Below are 21,588 nucleotides of genomic sequence, written 5' to 3'. Positions count from 1 at the left end.
AGAGAAAGAAACACTCCATGTCGTTAAAATGACTGACATGACGAAATTCATAACAGGAATAAAGGGGAAAAAACAGTGCCATAGAAGGAAAAAAAAAGACGCCACAAAAAGAGAACGGGAGTCACCTTTACCTTTTTATCATACACATCCTGCCAGTCGACCGCAGCGAAGAAACTGTGTCGCATTATTTCTTTCGCATCATCTGGACCGCCACCAAGTCTACAGGAAAATCAGAAAAACAGGCTTGGAGGAGGCACGCCTGCTGCTTCCCGAAAAGAGCCGACGTGCACGGACAGTGGGTGGCGCAAGACGCGCTTCAATGTGTGAAATCCGCGGATCATCCTCTGAGCAGGAGAGATAACACTAAAGCCCTCTTCACTGTACCGCTCTTTTTTTACAGCACATATTGTGTTTGAGGTTCAAGCTTGATGTTCCAAGTCTGGGCAAATATAGGCGAGGACGTTCTCATGGTTCTTTATGCAACTCTTTTACAATTTTAGTCGTGTAGTATCCAAAGTGTCTGCTGTGAAAAGGTCTCACAGGTTGAACAGGTCAGCATTCATAACTCATATATTTGGATTCACCCCTTCCCAGAATTCCGGTCCGGAATCTGCGTCAGGATGACGTGCCATATAAAGTTAAGCATGTTGGGCGTTTTTTTCAAAATTCCGCATCATAACATTTGGATAATCTCATACTGTCAGAACAAACCAGGCTAAACGCGAGCAGGATGAGCAACATTTGCCCCGTGCGCGGGCGCTGGCCGAGCTGGTACCTCTTGTTGGGGTCTTTGATGAGCAGACCTGACAGAAGAGACTTGGCGTCAGCCGAGAGAGTGCGGGGGAACTTGATGTCTTCCATGAGGATGAGCTCGAACAGCTTCTCGTGGTCCTGATTGTAGAAGGGCAGGCGACCGCACATCATCTCGTACATCACCACTCCCAGACCCCACCAGTCCACCGCCCTGCCGTAGTCGTTATCCTCCAGCACCTACAGACATGCACGCGCACACGAACACATGCACGCACATAAACACACGTACACACACACACACACACACGTGCATATACAAGCATACACAAACACACACACACACACACACACACACACACACACACACACATTTCCATTAGTCACTTCTGTTCCATACAACATGTTTCTTTCATAAGAACTTTTGAGTGTGAACATCTTTTTCCTCTAACCTTGTTGTTCTAAAAGTATGGATGTAAACATAAGCAGCATGGACCCACGCACTACTTACTGGTTAGAAGGCCAGATCTCCATACACTGCAGGGTAAATATGGGAAAATAATAGCACCATGTGCAGTGAGGGAGAAACTGTCTCTGCAGTATACAACACAGTGAAGACTTTCCTTTAAACAAGGTCCATCGTTGGGCTATTACAGCCAATATGAACCATTGCACACAGAATTGAATGACTGGTGTAAACAAGCGCAGAGTGGTAGAAAGCTGCGGATGGCAGTGCTCCACGGAGCCTGGCTAAACATGGCACTGCTGTGTGAACACGCTCCCTCCACCCTGCACGCTGCTGTGGATAACGGCATCCAGCAGCTCGCTCTGTGCGGGGTAGTGCCCTGGGTCGCAGGCCACAGGTCACAGCACTCGGACACGCCAGCCGCCACAAATCCAGGACATGCCGGCCCCAGCCTGCGCACCGCTGGATCAAAGCCACGCTGTCGGGCCCGCAAGCATGGAAGCTCTCGCTGAGGTCTCACACACACACACACACACACACGACGCACATCTCGCTGGGCTGGGGTGGCCGAAAGCAGGCATAAGATAGCTCCTTCTGAGGGAGCTTCCTGATTAATATGTCTGACTAATGACAAGACTGCCTGGCCGGGGGCCAGTTAAGCATATGCTAGGAGTGGAGTGATAATGATGCCTCCTCTCTGATCTTAAAGAGCAGGTAGGGCCACGTGAGACAGAGGTGCCCCCTGCTCCTCTCCCTAGCAGCCTGATTATGGGGAGAGCAGTGGGCTCCAGGAGAGTGTGGACACATCCAGGAGACAGTGTAGACACAGTGTGAAGCCCCGTGGGTCACGTCTGACAAATAAAAAAACTCTGCTCTGGATACTACAATGCTCTAAGTTGCAGCTAAACTCCAATTAAGCGCAAGACTGCATCAAAATTGCAGATACCTCTATCATCTTGAGCTGCATGATATGGAAAAAAGGCAATATTGCAATTATACTGTGATTATATTTCTACATATTGCACTTCCTTCTGTCATTTCATAGTTAAAACACTTTGCATTATTTTGACTAAGTTTATGTTTGTTGGATTATGTCAATATATTTTCATTCACAGAACACTCATGTAGCGTGCCTGGGAGGGACTGTGATGCTCACAGAACACAATAAACATCTTGTTAGGAAAGTATTTTATAACGCACCCTTCTGCAGTATAAGTAGTGTAAAGGTAAATATTTTGATTAAGATTAACAAATGATGCGTTCTGCATCTTATTTTGTCACAAGTTTAATATCTCAGCATTATACAGAAGAAAAGGATATAGGCAAGGAGAGGTTTTTAAACAGAAAAGCTAGTTAATATTGGCAAGGATCCATTATGATAATTTGAAATTTTTTTTAATTATCACTCTATAAATACCAAAATATTAAGTTTCCATCTGGTTTCTAAATTGAGTCTCATTTCTGCATATGGTCAGAAATGGAAAAATACATTAAACGCTGTGATGTATCACAGTTTTTGGTTGGTTTGAGTGTGCATTAAAAATAGACCTTGCAAATGGTGATGAAAACTAAAATCATCAACACCAGTTTATACCGTAAATAGCATCAGTCCCATAATGTGAAAAACTGCTCTGAGCACATCAGCATGTATCTCCATTCAGTTCAAAGGTGCATGAGCTCTGTGTGTGTGTGTGTGTGTGTGTGTATAAGGAGCCACCTGCAGTGTTGGTGTACAGTATACTGTCATTGGCTGGAGGCCGGAGAAGAAAAGCATCAGAAGTTCCAACCTGCCCTCAGCAACCAGAGCACACAGTAGAGCAGAGGCTGTAGGGACAGGCTGCTCAGTGCCTTAAGTCTTAAGTCTTATTCAACAAGTCTTACGCACACACACAGAGAGAGAGAGAGAGACAGAGAGAGAGAGAGAGTGAGTGTGTGTGCTACGGTCATAATCTACAACTGGGAACATTTCAAACTTCATAAACCCGATGAAACGCATTAGAGCCAAAACGCCCCGACAGACAACGCGTGCATGAATACTTGTTCTGTGTGCTTTGGTATACTTACAGGGCATGGGTGTGAGAATGCGCAAGGACTGTACGCTCTGTGAAGAATGTGAAAGCTGCTCTGTGTGTGTTTGTGTGTGTGTGTGTTTACGTGTGAGAGGAGGGAGCAGGCTGTTTGTCCTGGGAGCGGGTGCGAGCAGCTCGGCTGCAGGCAGGGATGCGATTAATACACACAGAGCCAGTTGGGGTCCCCCCTGTTCCAGAGCCCCAGGCGAGGAGGAGCGGCCGCGGGGGAGGAACAGGCCCCTGCTCGGACAGCCATGTGGCAGGGCTGCTGCTCCCAGGACTGGGCCCTTGGCAAGGCTGGCTGGGGATGGAGTGGGACAGAGAGCCCGCGGCTCCACCAGCACAGCTCCCCAGCAGGGCAGTGGAACACACAGCCTCCATCAGCTTATCCCATCTTGGCTGGGCAACACAATCTCTCTCTTTCTCTCACACACACACACACACACACACACACACACACACACACACACACACACACATAATCTCACACACACACACACACACACGTAATCTCACACATGCACGCGCACACATGCACACACACACACACCATATGCACAAACACATATACATGGATAGGAATGGAATGGAGGACATCTTTTGTGCATGCACACAAATGAATACAAACATACATGAACTAGCTCCATATTTATACATCAGGCTCCGTTCATTCATTCATTAACACATAGCCTGTGTGGTGTAAATGGCAATTTCCATCTGTGTAACTAAAACTGCTTCAACTCGCGTTCTGTATCTCATATCATGCTATGAGCCACCTTTTTTCGATAAGCTACAAAAATAATGAAAATAATTAGCTAAAATGCAGGTGATTGGCACCTTCTGAAACCAAGATCAAATACATTTTGATAAAATAATAAAATGTTATTAATAGAGCGTAATAAAGCATGAAGTTGAATGTTGACTTTCATTTACGCACTTTTAGATTTTAGTGAAGGCCAACGCGTTTTACTTACTAAAACCATTCCATTATTCACTTCTGTAACCCCCAAAGAAAATAAATCTTCCTCTACTCATCCTCTTCTCATCCTCCACTCCCTCCCTCCCTCTCTTTCTCTCACTCTCTCTCTTTAATCCCCCCTCTACTTTGCATCTCTGGAACTTGGCTGGCTGGCTCAGGCAGAGCTCTGTTATTTTTACACCAGTACGGCGGTATAGATTTCCAGGTTTCCCAGCCACCTTCTTCCAACCTCCCCCATCTGCCACCATCTGCCTCTGTTTAGCGTCTACTTTTTTGTGCAATCACATACTCTTGTGAAAAATAACCAACACTCAAATCATCTCCTGGCACAGCGGCCAGGCTCAGCAAAACAAAATGCCGCGCCAAATTGTCTTCCGTACTTTTTCGAGTGGAATCTATACCCCCCCCCACCCCACCCCCCCGGTCCACCAACCCCTCCGCTCCCGATCTCCATAAACGTGGATTTAGCCGCTGCACTCTGGGTGTCCTGCGCGTGGCTGGACCCGGGAGGCGCGACTATTGTTCCGTGCGGGCCGCGCTGCAGAGCGGCGTCATTCACTGCTGCGGCGAGCATCATGAGGTCTGCGCGATCACGTCGTCGGTTCAAAAACAAACTCCCTGGCTGTCGCGCGAGCACGCGCGTGGCTGGCCGGGCGAGCGCCCGTGGGCCGCGTGGGCGTGTGCGGGGGTGTGTAGGGAAACAGCACGGCGTCCTTAAACCAAACACGTCGCGTTTTCAAATAGCGTCCAGTTCGTTCGGGGGAAAAAAAAAAGAAGAAGAAAAAAAAAAGCCTGACGCTTTATCGTAATTCAGACAACACGCCATGGCATTCTAAACAGCTTGGGAGGGCTCCATGATGCTGTCAGATCCTTACAGTACATCTACAGCCCATATGCTTCGCCCAGGGTTAGCCTTTGCTAATTGAGCGAACGGCCGTGTGTGGCGCGTGATGGCGGCGTCTCCCTGTCCGCTCGCGTGGCTGTGTGCTGAAGCGGGCGCACGAGGTGTGACTGGACAGGCCCGCATACGCGCGCTGACTCACAGCGCTGCGCGCAAGGAGAAGGGCTTGTTGTGAAAACGAGGCGGCGTTGTTGTCAAATCGCACACCTCCTTACTCCACCACAAAGGCAAACAGGCATGGCAGTCAACCGGGGCCCTGGCATTTCCCTCGGCGTCGGTGCGCCACGTACCGCGGCACCGGCGAGTGACTTTGCTGCCGTTGTGCCAAAAAAAAAGCCCACACAAGCTAGCGGTCAATGGTCCGCAAAGAACAGGGGCAGGTCTGTGCCTTTACGTCTGCCAGTCAGCATAACACATTTGAACTAATGAATGACTTATTGAAAAATAATTAATAAAATATGTTTTACCTAATTTTAAAAAAGCAGGTATTTCATCAAATACAAAATAAAGAGCTCTTTCAAGGATGTTGGGAATTCGAGGACTGTAGGGAACAATTCTGTGTTACAGGTTCCTTCCAGATTAATTAGGGCTCTTTCACATCACTGCACGGAGTGGTAGACTTGATTGTGTTGTGTAACGTTTGTGCATTTTGCCTTCAGGCAGCAGTGGAGGAGGCGAGCGATCTGGTTACCTCAGGCGCCAGGTACTCTGGCGTACCACAGAAGGTCTTCATAGTAGCAGCATCAGTGATTCCCTCTTTACACAGACCAAAGTCTGTGATCTTAATGTGGCCGTCCTTATCAAGCATAAGATTCTCCAGCTGAAAAAGAAAAAAAGAAAAAGAATGAGCATTATTGCATTTCTCAAAAACACTGCCTGCTCAAATGGTCTGGAGTACATACTGGTGCCGGCATGAATAAACCATTTACTGAAAAGAACTTCCAGCTACTGAACCTTTCGTTTTTAATGGCTAAGTCGTTTTTCAAGTTTCTTGGCACCACTACCAGTGGCCTAGTCCAAGGCTGCAAGCGAAACCCTGTGTCATCTTCCACAGCTGCCAGAGTTTGATATCACTCAAAAAACCCCTTCAAACTCCACAGCTTTTAATTACATTTTCCATGTCCCACGCCACATGCCGAAATGAAGGCAGTGCTTAGGAATTGAACTGCCTTTCCAAATTGCATGATTGCTTTCCTCTCCGGTTTTATTTATTTATTTGTTGTTTACCTTGAGATCCCGGTACACAATCTTGGCGGAGTGCAGGTAGTCGAGGGCGGAGACGATCTCGGCGCCGTAGAAACGCGTGCGGTCCTCTGAGAACACCCGTTCTCTCGACAAATGGAAAAACAGCTGCAGGATAAACAGCAGGGACAGGATTGCAATAATTACTGATTTATTGGAGGAAATTAACACAACACAAACTGCCTCCCATCGCCATATTGAGATGATAGATGGCAGGGCCCTCGGAGGACGCCCGGCGAACCCAGACAGCAGCTGGCACATCATCCCCAGCCTTCCGCAGAGAGGACGGCGCGGCCTGTTAAATCAGCATTTTAATCAATACACCAATCTCGTTAAAGGCAGCGCTCGCGTGCTCGCAGGCTAACGTCCCATCAAAGTGGCAGGAACTCCCCTCCTCCGCAATCATCTACCTCATTTTTCGGGGGCCGGGAGGGGGAGTATTTCCCCCCCCCCCCGGTCTCTTCTCCCCAGTCAGATGTGAAGGTGTCGCTGTCAAACGGCCGTGGACCTCTCCTCTGCTCGCGCGCCTCCGACAAATTACCAGGCGGCTCTGCGGGGAGGCTCTGCTGTTTAATTGCTGTGGGAAGAGGTCGAATATGGCTGTCCGGGGAGCGCTAACAGGCCCTCTGATAAGTGGCAGGGTGATTGGGGGCCGGGGGGGGGGGGGGTGCAGGACAGGTGTGCCTTCATCAGCGCCCTGGCAGCTGTGAACGTGGCAGGGCTGAAAGGCGGGCAGACTGCGGCGGGCCGGGCCCGCACGGAGGTGAGGGGCCTTGGCTGTACCCGCGGGGGGAGCAGGTGACACCGCGGGCCGGGGGAATGAGAGTGAGATTGCCGCCTCCCTGATTAACCAAGCGCTGTCGGTGGTGGAATTTCATTTGTGGGAAGCGGAGCCCATAGACGGCAGGCTTGCGCTCGGACAGGCGCCAGTGATGTCAAGACGGAAAGTTCCTCAAAAAGGGATGGGAGCAGCTGCACGCATCTGCTGAAGCTACACAGCACGTCAATGCAACTGCAGGATTTTAACAGTCAACACCAAGAGGGTTTAAGGGTAACAGCAAAACTCATACCCTCACACATTCAAACATACACACACACACACACACACACACACACACACACACACACACACACACGGCACATACATACCTCTCCTCCGTTGACATACTCCATCACAAAGCAGAGTCGATCTTTCGTTTGGAACGAGTACTTCAAAGACTAAACCAGCAGGCAGACACACACCATTAGGAAAAAAAAAACACACACACACACACACACACACACACACACACACACACCCAACAACTTAGCATATTGCAAACACGTGTGAGATGTATGTTGAGAAAGATGTATCTTTTCTAAACATGTGCTAAAGTCTCATGTTTTCCCGTGAGCCCGGTGAAGAGGGCTAGCACTGTGGAGCAGGAAAGCTGTTCTTCATCACGGGCCCTGAACCTCAGAGCCGACACCGGGTCAAGGTGACGAGGCAGCAGTGTTGCGCTCGTGCTGGAGAAATTGTTTTTTTTCTCCTGCTGGGAATCAAATGTGCCACCCAACAGCATCTGGAACGTCGGTGAAATTACCTCTCGCCAGCGACTTCCTAACAGATGCGTGGCTACATTTGGGCTGCTAATTTCTAACAGTTTATTCTCTACATTGTAATTAGGCTCTGGGGAGATCACAATCGCGTGTTAGATGAGAGGCGGGCGTGAGCGCAGTGGCGGGGGGTGTTGTGCTGTGGGGTGAGCAGTTTGAGGGGGCGGGGCAGGGCGGGGCAGGGCGGGGCAGGGGGTGTGGCATGGGGCGGGGCATACTCACGGTCAGGAATGGGTGTCTGGTGTTCTTCAGCACACGGCTCTCAGTGAGCGTGTGAGCCACTTCATCCTGCAGCAGTACGACAGGGGAAAGAACAGACCCATCTGAGGGTTTATATGCAGCAACATGTCACCCAGCAACATGTCACCCAGCAGAGGGTTTCCGTGCAGTCTGCTCATATACGTTGGCACTCCAGTATGGTGGAACCCAGTAAGATTCTTCAGTTAATAATAGACCAAGTCTGGTAGGGCTTTGGGTCAGAGCCTTGTTTGGTGCATCTGACATAATTACAATATTTACTACTCTACTATAACTTGACTTCTTGGTGGATTAAAAAGATTAAAAACTTTTTACCTGTCTGAACAGTATGAAAGTAATAAGTACTTTTAAAAAAACATACATTTTTAACATTAGTTACTGAAATGCCAAAATAATGCAGCCTACCTTTGCTATAATAACCTCTTTCTTTAAAATCTTCATTGCGTAATATTTCCCACTGGCCTTCTCTCTTACGAGAATGACTTTGCCAAAAGTGCCTTTTCCCAGAAGTTTTAAATAGTCAAAGTCATTCATGGTCTGCAACAAGAACAGCCATGTGTGAATTATGTGACAAAATAGTAGAGTGCAGGTAAAAGTCCATCTACCTTATAAGCACGGGCATTATAATATTACAATATGATGACATCAAAATATTCTGAATGTAAGTGAATTAAAACTACCCGTTGTCTCCAAGTGAAGCCTTTAATGGTAATGCTGCTATTTTCCAGCAGGGCGAGTGATTAGGGTCAGGGAGCAGGAGGCCAGGTCATGGGGTTACCTTGCGTTTGTGGTGGCTGATGGAGACGTCCATCTCCTCCTCGCCGATGTTGTCTATCTGGGAGGTGGGGCTGCACTGGAGACGCTCCTCTTCCTGCCTCTGGAGTTTATCTGCCACCGTCTGGATTGCTTCTGTCCACTCGTCCCTTAGAGGATGAGCACGCGCGCACACAAAAGCACAGCCGTGAGCTAAAACACCGAAGATGTGTCCAAGAAAGGTCCTTTGTTTGAAAACCACAGTTTTGGAACTTAGAGAGCACTTTAGGATTGTTGTAAAGGAGCACGCAGCAGACCCGATAGGACAGCTTATTCATAAACTAGCTTCTAAGCACTCTCTGCCAAAGAGGCCTGGGCAAATCACTCTGCTGATGTGTGAGGCCACGCAGTGTTTGGAGAAACACGACCGGTACAACGGGAGAAGGCTGGGGTAGCCATCGTCCCTGCAAACTGTGTCTCCCTCCATTGAGTTTTCATTTGTCGCGCAGCACAACATCTGCTGTGCAGAATCAATGGTGCATTCCGGCTGCAGAGCATGTGTGTGTTTAATAATGATGAATTCATCTCGGAAACGGCCTGCTGTACGTCATTGTCTCGCCAGCAGGTCGTGTCATTCCGGTTCCTGGCACGCGCCGGAAGACGTAGGCGCACAGCAAAATTAACAGTCAGGGTATAAACTCAGAACAGTAGCTGGCGCTCGCAGGCAACCTTTTAAGTGTCTGTGGCAAGATGATGAGTTCGACAAGCGAATCTGACAAAATGTTAAGGGGTTTTTTAGGATCAGAATCCTAAAGCCTGCGTGTGAACGGCCATGAGCAGGGCAGGCTTTTTTTTTTTTTTTGCCTTTTCTTTTTTGTAAGAAAACTACATTCTGGCACAAGTCCACTTGCTGCCACCTTCTCCTTGCTCAGGTGTAGAGCTGCCATTCGCTGGCCATCTGCCAGTGCGTGGGGACCCACTCCTGTGGAGAGGTGTGTACGGGGAGGGGCTATGGGATTTAGGAGTGTGTGAGGCGCAGTACGTGTCCTTATGTAGGTAAATGTAAGTGCTTGGTATTTCTAATAATTCTTTCTCTAATCTCATTTAAATTGAATTACGATCTTTAATATCAACTGCAAGCACAACACACTCCGCGCTCCCTCCGCGTTGCGTTTGTTTTTGCAGAAGCCCACCATTTCGCCTTTCGCACGTCAAATAATAACACTATGAGCGTGCCGATCGCCGCAGTGATTTGCTGCTCATGGTGAGTGACCTGCAGACTGCACGAAGCCCCGCCCACTATCCAACAGCCTTCCTGAATCTCTAACTACCCATCATTCCTGCTGAGACAGAAACAGCTGGAGGATGCAGGCCAGCGCTTCTTTTCAAGTGATGACAGAATAAACATCTTGTTGAAGGTTGCGTTTGTGACACAAACCACTTCTCCGTGATGAAGCAGCAAGCTGTGTTCATAAGAACTCTAGACTTTCGGCTGTTAAGACAAAGGTTTTTTTTTGTTTGTTTGTTTTTTTGGGACTGAGCTCACCTTTCCTCTGGAGTGTCCACATGGAAGGTCCTCTCAATGACTGTAGTCCACTGGAGACATCTGATGATGAACGTGTTGGGCTTTGGCCGTTCGGTTTTCATCAGCTGGCATTCTAGAGAGGCGGTTCAACCGAGAGGAAGCTGAGAACGCAGCCTAGAGTTCCGTCCGTGTACTTAGTGAGGTCAGTTTGGTCAGCTGCAGGTGACCGTGTGAGCAGCAGTGGAGTGAGGAGTTTGTGTCAAAACAAATAGCCATTAGCAGAAGGAGGAAGAGGGTGGGGGGCAACAGGAGACCACACAACACCACAGAGAGACAAATATGATACACACAGAGAGAGAGAGGCTGTGTGTTGGGTAAGGAGGGAGTCATCATGTTAAAAGCATTCTTGTCTACCACACCAGCTGTTTCACTGTAAGAGGGGACTCGTCTCTGCTCTGTTCAACGAGGCTGATGCATCTCTGCTAGCGGGGAGTGGTGGTGATGACTACGCCTGCCAGTCCGCCGGACGGGGGCGGGGTGGGGTTCGGGGTCACACGCCTTCAGCCAGCCCATCGCGGCTGCCTTGTGAGCGGGCGCCGCGGCCTACATTCAGATAATTCGCTCTCCTGCGCCCCCACCTGGCCATTCTCAGGAAAAACGCAGAGGCACCGGGTGGAAGCAGGAAAACAAGGTCACAGCAGCCGGAATGTGACACCTGAGGAGGAGCTGGAGCAGAGCCGGCAGCATTGTCTGCCTCGCCACGCAGGATCACAGATGACGAGCTGTGCCTGGAGCAAGAGCCACGGAGGAGAGCGAGCGCGCCAATTAAACAGGCCAGAAGCTGCGACTTCCACCGACGGTGGTGTGCTTTAAGGCTTCCTCAAGTCCAAAATAAGGTTGAGAGGGTGCCAAGTTCAGAAAACATCAGGAGACAAACATGGCAATTGCTTTGCTGCAAATTAGGGCTGACTACAACCGAGAGACTTTCAAAAGAACGAGCGTGCACTTAAAACTTCACAATTGTGCATGCGTGCTTCAGAGAAAAATCATCTGAAATGAATATAATATATGAAAATAATGAATTTTAAAAAGGAATGCAAGGTGACCTGCTACTGTTTGTGTTCTGCTTTATACATTCATTAAACAGAAAACAATTAACTATACATGGCAGAAAAGGTTCTAAACGCTGGGATTTTTTAAAAGATTAATTGGTGAATATTGATTGTACTTCCAGGTGGCCAGATGCATGTCTGGCCTCTGTGTGTGTGTGTGTGTGTGTGTGTGTGTGCGCGCGTGTGCGTACGTGTGTGCGCGTGTGTGCGTACGTGTGTGTGTGTAGAGGGATGTTATAAGGTATCACAGTTGGTAACTTCAGCTTGAGAATGGTTGTGCGTGTGTGAGTGCGCGCGAGAGAGAGAAAGGGAGAAACAGAGAGCGGTTCGGAGTCCGAGCGGTTCGGAGGCAGGCAGGCGGGTTGGTAGCAGCTCGGGCCATGGCAGGGAGGGGGATAGGGGGCCAGCACCTCAAACAGCACATGCGACTATCAGCCTCCCTCCACCACCTGGCCTCCCAGCTTTCTGCAACAGATGTGGCAATCCTCTCCCCCTGCCAAACAGCCCGGGCCGGATGTATGGCCACCCCTCTCTCTTCCAGGCTTTAGATTAAAACCTGGCCGGGCCTCCTGACGGATGGAGAGACGGAGAACGGCCCGCTCCCCACGCCCGAGAGCCAGCTCTCGGGGCCGGATACCCTGCATGGCGCGCCGGGGGCCGGCACAAACACAGTAGCTCTGCCTCTATTTCTAGGCGTGTGGCAGAGGTCGCATGTGTTGGTAGGAGTTTTTTGTTTTCCATTGGCTCCCCACCGAGAACTACTGCATGTTACAGGCGTGCTGAACTACATCACTATTAATGTTTTGTTGGTGCAGCGACGTTCGGGAAGAGCTGCTTTTGCTTGTTTTCCATTACGTTTTGCAATATTCAATATGCAGGCATGACAGTAATCTTAAGTAGTTTAATGAACCTTTTAGACTTTCAACCCCAGTCACAGCTACTGGCGCACAATACTGTATTAAAACGCTGCAATCTGTGTGCGGCATGTATTTAAATAACTATTTTACTGGTCCATAATTATTCATTTATTTCTTGTACAGGTGCATCGGGTGAACCGACAATCACAGCAAAAGGTTCACATTAGCACGCTAGCACCATGTAAGCAGCGCCAGTTTAAGAATTTAATTGATCAGTGAATCCACAGATGTCCACTAATTTAAGTGCAAGATGGCCCATCTCTATTTGCAGCTAGTCCTGTAGGCGAGGGGACAGCCTTCGCTGACAGAATGCTGAAGTGTCTGAGTGCACTGCTCTCACTTACTCGCCACTGAGAAGTTGTTGAGAGGGTAGGGGAGGTCAGCGTCCTGGGGCTTCTCCTTGTACCCGATGAAGGAGCCGTCGGTCTTCAGCAGAAAGTAGCGCGGCCTCCAATTCTTGATGTATTCACCTGCCGATATGCAAATACACAGAAACACAGGTATGAATTCAACCATTACTGATATATTCGGGTAGTGAACACTAATCATCCTTAATTAGTATTTGCAATTAGAAGCTCAAGATGTATTAAAATCCATTTTTATACAGACACTATTTAATTTTATATTTAAAATGTAATTATTTAAATTATTAAAAAAAACTTGTATGTCCCTTCTTTCAAAGGCACATTCCTGTTCAGTGTTAAGATGGAAATGGTGTTTATGGCTTTGGAACATAGTAAACATTTATTACCATATGCTCTCATAGTACATGAAATATATGTTTATATTTTCTACTTCATATCAAGTGAATTTATTCTAGCATTTGTTGCTAGTTCAACATCTACAATATTTAGTTTCCAGCGGTTAGGTCCTCTGTGAATAAATGCACAGATCTATTTGGTAAAATATCTGGAGAATATATCCTCCCTTTCTGCCACCAGATTGAAATCTTTTATTAATTTCTAAATAGCAGGATGTAAGAACTACATCTGCTAATGAGGGCTGACTCTCATATCACTGACCAAACACCAGGCTTATATCCTTAATGCGCCAAAAAACATGCTGACCGCCACCGATGCTGACGTCAGCGCAAACATCATCTGGCTTAAAGCAGGGGCAGGTGTTGGAGTGGGCCGATCCCAGGACCCATGCAACCGGGATGGGTATGGTCGCAGGGAAAAGTCCCGTAGCCTTGGGGGGGTCAGCAAGTGCCCAGAGGGGCTGGGTGGGAAACCTTTAACCCTTCCCGACTGAAGTGACAAAAAACAACATCTGCTGAACAGCTGGTCACGATGCATTACCATGCAAAACTTCTGGTGCAACAGCATGCTCAGTCTAATCAACAGCAGGATTACAAGGGTGTCAACAACACCATGCAGGGGGCCAGACCTAGCGCACACCCACGCGCACACACACACACACACACACACACGCGCGTGTGCATGCATATACACCCACCCACATGCAGGCACACACCTTCCTGCTGCTAGTGTTCAACAGCAGCCACCAAAACCTTTAATGCACGTCACGTCCGTACACTGAGTGAGACGTGTTGGGCATTCATGTCATGTGCGTAAAGGGTTAATACTCAAGTTGCACAGCCAAGCTCTATTCGAATTCGCTCAAAACTCCAGTCGAGTTTACTCAAAGCCCCATTCGAATTGACTCAAATCTTGATTCAGATTTGCATGCCACCTGATCAGTCTGAGACCCATCCAGCTGTAAAAGTGTTGATAAATCATGGTTAGATATTAAATCACCCTTGGCACATTTCGGGCAGTGTTACAGAAACACCAACCTCTGGGACCATTTTCCCATCCTGACATGGGACAGGCTGGACAGGTTCAATCTCCCCGTAAAATGGTCGGCATTCTGCATTTTACATGGTTTAATGAGAATGGCCCCTGTTGGCCAACGGACGGAGGGTCTCTGTCCCCTTTTGCTCAGTGACAGCAGCTGGTCACACCTGGAGTTGGAAAAATGCAGCTAAGCTGTGGCAATATGTGTATGTATGTGATCCACATAGTACTGGCATTAAAAGGAGTTTTACACTGTGTTAGTGAAAACTACCTTTTAAGGATCCGTTACAAGAGACAGATGATGAAACTATTACTTAAGTTATGAGTCATAATTATCTGTTTATCAACAATGCTTCAGAGACGATAATGACACAGTCTTATTTTCTAAGGAGAAGGATACTGTTATGAATGTTTGGCCATTCATGTAAATAGTGAAAATACCCTCTTCCACTGAGAGACTAAGTGGAAGCAGTCACATCTTCAACTCAGCACGTTACTAGGTGAAACTGAGGTGAAGACTTGTGTACATGTTGGCTAAGGGTTTGCTAAAACATGCTCAGGAAACTCTTCAGTTCAGACACACCTTGCCCCCGTCTCTGTACCTTACGTAAAGAAGCGACACCAGTTTCTCCCTTTGAACATCAACGGGCCTGCCTAGATGTACGCTCAAACTTGCAGTATCCATCCTCCAAACTATACCATCAGAAGTTTTTCTTGCCCACAAATTCTAAGATCTGCTAAGACAGACAATCTGGTAGCCGTATGAGTGTGCACAAGCCTGAGAATCCCCAGACGTGTGCGTTCTGATTCTGAACTCCCGGTAATTAGTCGCTCTCTCCAGCTAGTGACACGCGGGCCTCGGTGACAGCTCTGATCACTTTTTTTTTTCCCTCCATCAGAGGAGAAAATAAACAACATGTTCTATTTGTAACATCCACTTAAAGCATAATGACACCAGCTTCTCTTAATTAACACATCAGAGAAAAACACCTGCTCATGTTAATTTGAGGAGACGGAGGTCTTCGCCGCCGTGCCTCGGTGAGGCGGCAGAGTCGACGGGTAGGAGGGAGCAGCTGAACAGAGGCAGAAGCGCCTTTCCGCAAAAAAAAAAAAAAAAAAAAAAAAAAAAAAAAGAGAGAGAGAAGAAGGGATGGGGGGAGAGATGGAAGCAGAAGGGCATGAGCTGACAGGAGCACGCTGTCTCTGCCTAGCAGCTGGTCATAAGAACCTTGTCTAAAATAACACTAATAAATCAATTAATGGGCACGGGCGGGAAGGACGAGTCACTACTGTGTCACGCGGAAGAAAGTTGGGTGGAGTTGAGAAAGTTTGCGTGACATTTAGGATAGAGAGACGGATGCAAATGGGTGAACTGAGAACATAAATGGTACGGGTTAAATCCGAAAGTAACTTCACGGCCAAATGGGACCTTACGACGGGCCGCACGGCCAAAGTTTCTCAATCCTCAGCCTAAACATCAGTGGGGCAAGAAGAGACAAACGTGTGTAAAACAGTGAAGCCTGATGGTTTAGTTGCCAAACACCCTGTTATTAGTAGAAGGAAATGGTGGAGGAAGCAGAGCTGATTTTCTAGTTGGAGGGGCCCACCGCGACCAGCCCCTCAGGTTTGCTGAACGCTTGTATAAAGCGAACAGTTTCTACACCATATTCCTTCCATTACAAATCATGGCTGTACCACTAATAATATCTGGGTGTGGAGTCTGAAAATATGCAGAGGAAATTTCTAATTTCCCACAACCAATCTCCCATTAAGTTCCGAATTCCGAACGGCTCCAATTACACAATTAAAATATCATACACGGTGCCATTCAATTACAAGCCCAGATTAATTGTTCATTTGTCTGTGGTCTGTGACAGCCGGACGCCTGTGAGACAGGGAGTTGGACAGGACGGTTCCAGACAGACGCGTTCTTGAGTAAACCACCCCTCAAAACATCTCCAATCCGCTCTGGAGCCTAGTTTGGAAAAACTCGGGCCTGCTTTTCCCGCGATGTTTCCTGACACGGCCGAGTTTCGGCAGGACAGGAGGAAGAGGGGATGAGAGAGAGAGAGAGAGAGAGAGAGAGAGAGAGAGAGAGAGGGAAAAAAACAAAAAACGAACACGAAAAAAACAAGGCCATTTGTTAATCAGCCCAAACAAGGATTTAATTTAATGCTTTGGCTGGGACTGCTCTGCTTTGCAGATGGCTTAAAGATGGGCATGTGATGGGTGCCCTGGGAGAGGCGGCCTGCCGCGTTCCAGCACACGCTGGGCGCTCCAAGCGGCACCAGCTCGCCTGGGCACAGGCGGGCACAGCCGCTCCAGCGCCGCCCGGGCTCCGGCACGCGCCTGACGACGTGGGCAGCATTAGAGGCGAGCCGTAGGTGCGCTGGGTTCGGTGCGGATGGCGGCAGCTTGCCGACGGAGATGGAGCACGAACAGAGTTGCTTTAGCCGGCTGGCAGCGCTAGCAGCAGTGTGGGTTCCGTCTCTCTCCCTCCCTCCCTCTCTCTCTCTCTCTCTCACACACCCTCTCTCTGACTCATCTGCACAGAAACGAAGAGTTTCTGCACATTTAGGGTGTTTTCATATATAATGCTGCAATCCCTGGCCACCCGCTGGGCAGGCTGGCAAGAGCTCCGTGCTCGCGCGGGCTTTCTCGTGCCACGGCTTCTGCCGCTCCTCGCCCAAGTGACGCGCGGCCGCGGGCTGTTTTTACCAGCAGCAGCAGGTCCGCGCACCTCTCGCTGTGGCGTAAAGGGCACGCCGCCCGTGCCGGGCTGCCGGACGGCTGTCTCCAGGAGGCACAGACTTCCCTTTACGTTCCGCGTCCCTTGTGGAGCAAATAACCCCCCTCCCCGAGCCGCAGATCAAGCACATACATCTAAAAGTGTAGCGTGGTGAGTCGGTGCGAGTAAACAATCGTGTTTTTTTTCCCCTAACTCTCTCCACTTTCCAAAAGAACTGGGCAGATGAAAGCATGGCAGCATTAACATCTCCTTTACTGGACGAGCAAACGGCAGCGACCAAGAGGCAGAAACTTTACCCGACAACTGAAACTGGCCGGGAAAATCGGCTTCCTCGGCATGACTCACTTCCCTGCTTTACGTAACTGTACTTCGCCGAATGTGACCAACACCAGGAGAGACAGAGGCACAGACTCACTAATCAGCTCTGCTGGGAAGCAGCTGCAGCTGTGTAACTGTCAAGTGCAGTTTCAGGCCCTGGCTAAGACGAGGGGGTGGAGGAAAAGTGACAATACTTAGCGGCTCGCAAAGCTCCGGGGATTTGTGGCATTTTCGCCCGAATTGCCCACAAAGACTTAAGCCCTGATCCCCTTATCCAGACGAAGGTCATGTCACCACTTAAGACGGCCAGCCGTGACGGTGCGGACTGCTCCCCTTGTTCACTGCCGCCTGGGTCACGAGTGGTGAACGGAGTTGAGGGATCACCCTCCCACAGAGGCGCACGAAGGCTCTGAAGTGCCTCCTTCAGGATGTGAAAGTGAGCACAGACGTCTGCGGGGACCAGAAGAAGCAGGCAGTCGCCGTGTGTGAGACAACGAGGCCGCGGAGGCTCACGTGGAAAATAAAACTGTCACAAACAGGTGGGCTCAAGAATGGAGTACGCTGGTCTGATACATTTGTTGGTATGAGTGTGTCTGTGTGTGTTTGTGTGTGTGTGTGTGTCTCCCCTCTATATGTCCTCTAAAAGCCAGCAGTACCTACAGCCGTGGACTTAATAAAAGGCTCTCAGACAACTTGTGTGCAATCCAGAGCTGACTCAAGCCATTCCACTTGCATTGTGGATTGTAGCGTCATTACCATACCGGAGGACTGAGTGTGTGCGCGTGTACGCATGTGTGTACTAGTACTCTAACTCCCCCCCAGTGAGAGACGCTGCCACCCCTGGGACCCTCCGTGCTGCTCCACCACCGCTGGGCCTGTGTAACAGTGCGGAAAAAGTCAACTGGTTCAGCTCTGTCACGGCGTCATCCGGTAACACACATACAGATGCCTGACGGAGAGCTGGGACTAGTCGGAGGGGAGCAGGCTGCAGACAAAAGGGGCACAAAGGTGCTGGGAGTGAGGGAGATGAGGGACTCTGTCCCGGGAGGCCTGCAGAGAGCGGCAGCTGCACACAGCCTGGTCTCCTGGTGCCGCTGCAGCTCCTGCTGGTGCAACAAACTGCAACACTGGGCCAAACAACATTATGTGTACATGTGCATGTACGCGCATGCATATATTACACACGCGCACAACACACACGCAGAACACATATGCTCACAAACATGTAAGCAAGAGACCATTCATACGCACACTACGCACACACAAATGTATATTCATTCAGAGCACAGGGCCACTCTCCTACTGCTGTCTGCAACGAGAGTCTGGATGACACACCACATGCAAAGGACAAAGAGACCAAGATTTTTATTTTAAGGGACAAGGGATGGAAAACTGTAGCTACACAAGTACATCAAATGAAAACAGGCTTCATTTGCAGGATTTTTTTTTAAGCTGAAGGTTTAAAAAATAGGGATACTGAATGTAACATTGGACCTAATAAAATGAGTGTTATTGACCCCTGCACATGCACATCCACACCCACAGAAAAACACACACAAACACACACAAACAATCTGCCACTAGATGGCACTGGCCTACAGTTACTGTCAGCATTAATATCAGCATCAACTACAGTAATCTGAGTTCTGGGTGGGTGTGTGTGTGTGTGTGTGGGGGGGGGGGGGGGGGGGGCAGGCTCTAATTCCCTTTTTTTCTCTCCGTTTCTCTTTGGAGTGTTTCAGTGAGAGGTGTGGCTAGCCTCTAACCACCCAACCAGCACAGGTGGCATATTCAACACCCCTTCAACCTTCAACTAAGACACTTTGATCTCTGCTCTCTCTCTCACACATACACACACACACATACACACACACATACACACACACACAGCGCCACCCAAGCACTTACATTCAGACTCACCCTCACATAAGAATCACGGACACAGAATTTAGTTGGTTTATAAAGGAACTAATTATTAATCTCTCTTCACATTATATTTCTTTAGTCAAATATAATAAAGCAAAATGTAAATGAGAGTGAGGAAGATTAACCTTTTTTTCCACTCACACAGAGGTCTATGAGCACAGGACCGTACCCAGCTGCTATACTGAAGGACCAGGGAACAGAGAGGTGCCTACAGTGGCATTGCAGCAGTCTATCATCCTCACTGGAGGTCTCGGGTACACCATGGCAGGGGCAGGTCACCTGGCAGCGTGCATGAAGTGTGGCGTGGGGGAGAGATACCAACGCTAACCGCCGCTGCGATAACGATCCCCCTCTGCCGCCCCGACTGCCTCGAGCGCAAACGCTACACTGCTCCTGTGGTTTCTGGTTTTGGTGGGGGACAGGATAGGGAGACGCCAAGTCTCTTTCACTCCTTAATGATACGCCTTCAAAGCCACACACGATCAAAAGACCTCGCAGTCAAAAACTCCAGGAGGCTTCGCAGAAAACGCACAGTCGCCGCTGAGCTACGGCGGCGACGGCCGGGCCTGCAAGCTGCCGTGGCCGTCGTCTCAGCAAGCATCCGCTCATGCTGTCTGGTTGGGCAGTCTCACGTGGCAACTTGCACACGTTTCTGTGTTCCTGCAGCCGCTGCGTGAGGCCTGTAAGTAGGAGTGGACTCCAGCGCTTCAGACACACGGGGCTCCACTCAAAGATCAGCTTCTGATCTGAAAATAAGACTCCAGGGTTTCACTGCGGGGCAAATGCGCTGCCCTGTGCCCGGTCTCGATAAAGTCCAAGGTCATCCTGTCCCGTCAAGGCGGGTTCAAAGTATTCTGTGTTCAACTTTATGTCTGGAAGAGAAATGTCCAGTCTTAACCTGCAGTCCAAAAATTAACCTGCAGGAATGTACAGTCTTAGAGTCTTCTGTCGATCGCCTTTTCCTTCGCTCTGAAACACCTTCATTACACGTCTTCCTTACAGCTAAATTTAGTGTTAATTTTACTGCAATAAAATACTGGGCCACGAGGTTTGGCTGTATCTCACTGCAGAGACGTTGCGCTGAAGGGTAATATTAGAGTAATATTACTTTGGAATAATCCACATCCTTCAGAGCAAAGAAACTTTTTTTCCCTTTGAGCTGGGCTCCTTGTGCAAGCGCTCCTTATGTAGACACAGTATCACACACTCCCCTGATGTGTAATCCTGCCTGTAACAAACATTTTCATCTTCATCTGTTCCTTCCTCCAGTATTTAAAACTCACCACTGCCCTGGCTGCAGCCACAGACTGTACGCCCGCACTGTCCTGTGGGTTAAAAGAACCCGGCAGGGTCCTGCCCAAATGTCAGTCTCCATCCAGAGAGCTAGGGGAACACTAGGAGCTGTACTCCCTCAGGGGCAGGACTGGCCAGTAGGGGTCGCCCTCTTCCCTCAGCAGAGACATGCTGATTCAGTAGGGCATGCACACAGCGCAGGTCCGTGCACTCGTGCGGCGAGATCAAGTGATTAGCACTCTCCTCCCAGCATGTCGAGCCGCTCAACAAGGCTGCACGAAGCCGGTACTTCAAAACAGTGTGACAGAGAAGAAAACAACTAAAACAACACAGACAAATACACAGTTCTGTAATTTCAGAATTTAAGCAAAAGCCCCAGACTCCCCCAACCCTCTTTCTGGCACAACTTCCAAGATCAATTATTCCAGAGCATCCGCGCAAGAACGAGGTGCTAATTTGGAGTTGGAAAGCTCAAAAGCTGCTAAACGTCAGCGTCAGCACTGACTCTGAAGCTGGAGTGAACCCCTTTCCTCCGGAACGTGGTGAGCAGTGGGGCGGGGGGTTGGTGGCGGTTCGAGGGGTTAGTGTGAGAGGGGGCTAAATATAGCCACGCTCAACTGCGGTGGAGTTCATTAAAAGGGCCCGGCTGGGCTCAGGGCTCAGGGTGCTGGAGAGACCTGGAGCCTCAGCAGCAGGCCAGTGGTGAACAGGTGCGGGGCTCGCCGAGGAACTCTCGCCAGCCCCACTGCCTCTCAATGGCCATTCTAAGCGAGGGGCAGGGCCGACGGCTATTATTTATTCAGCAGTGCGTCCGCCGGGGCAGGCTGCAGCGCTGGGAGGCAGCTGGCGTTGGAGGGGGTGGGCTGAGGGCTAGAAGAGCCTCTCATTCCTATTGTCCATCCTGCTCCAGACTCGGCCTCCCACCACACACACAC

General features: G+C 49.3%; 1 protein-coding gene across 4 annotated transcripts in view; it reads right to left on the bottom strand.

The window, feature by feature from the left end:
- akt3a (v-akt murine thymoma viral oncogene homolog 3a) overlaps window positions 1–21,588 on the bottom strand; it is a 61,140-nt gene that overhangs the window by 6,524 nt on the left and 33,028 nt on the right. For all 4 annotated transcript variants that reach the window (XR_004776697.1, XM_035531841.1, XM_035531842.1 and 1 more), the window contains 10 exons: window positions 12,913–13,038; window positions 10,561–10,672; window positions 9,040–9,184; window positions 8,667–8,798; window positions 8,226–8,291; window positions 7,557–7,625; window positions 6,393–6,515; window positions 5,857–5,985; window positions 776–990; window positions 132–219 (listed from right to left, as the gene is read on the bottom strand). Coding sequence is in view for 3 of the 4 variants with exons in the window: in XM_035531841.1 (XP_035387734.1) it covers window positions 132–219; window positions 776–990; window positions 5,857–5,985; window positions 6,393–6,515; window positions 7,557–7,625; window positions 8,226–8,291; window positions 8,667–8,798; window positions 9,040–9,184; window positions 10,561–10,672; window positions 12,913–13,038 (1,205 nt within the window). In the remaining variant the exon portion in view is untranslated. The remainder of the gene's footprint in view (window positions 1–131; window positions 220–775; window positions 991–5,856; window positions 5,986–6,392; window positions 6,516–7,556; window positions 7,626–8,225; window positions 8,292–8,666; window positions 8,799–9,039; window positions 9,185–10,560; window positions 10,673–12,912; window positions 13,039–21,588) is intronic.

This window comes from Electrophorus electricus, chromosome 11 (assembly GCF_013358815.1).
Source record: "Electrophorus electricus isolate fEleEle1 chromosome 11, fEleEle1.pri, whole genome shotgun sequence".
NCBI lineage: Eukaryota > Metazoa > Chordata > Actinopteri > Gymnotiformes > Gymnotidae > Electrophorus > Electrophorus electricus.
The sequence above is the reverse complement of the archived record's forward strand: the minus strand, read 5'-3'. Positions and strand labels throughout refer to the sequence as shown.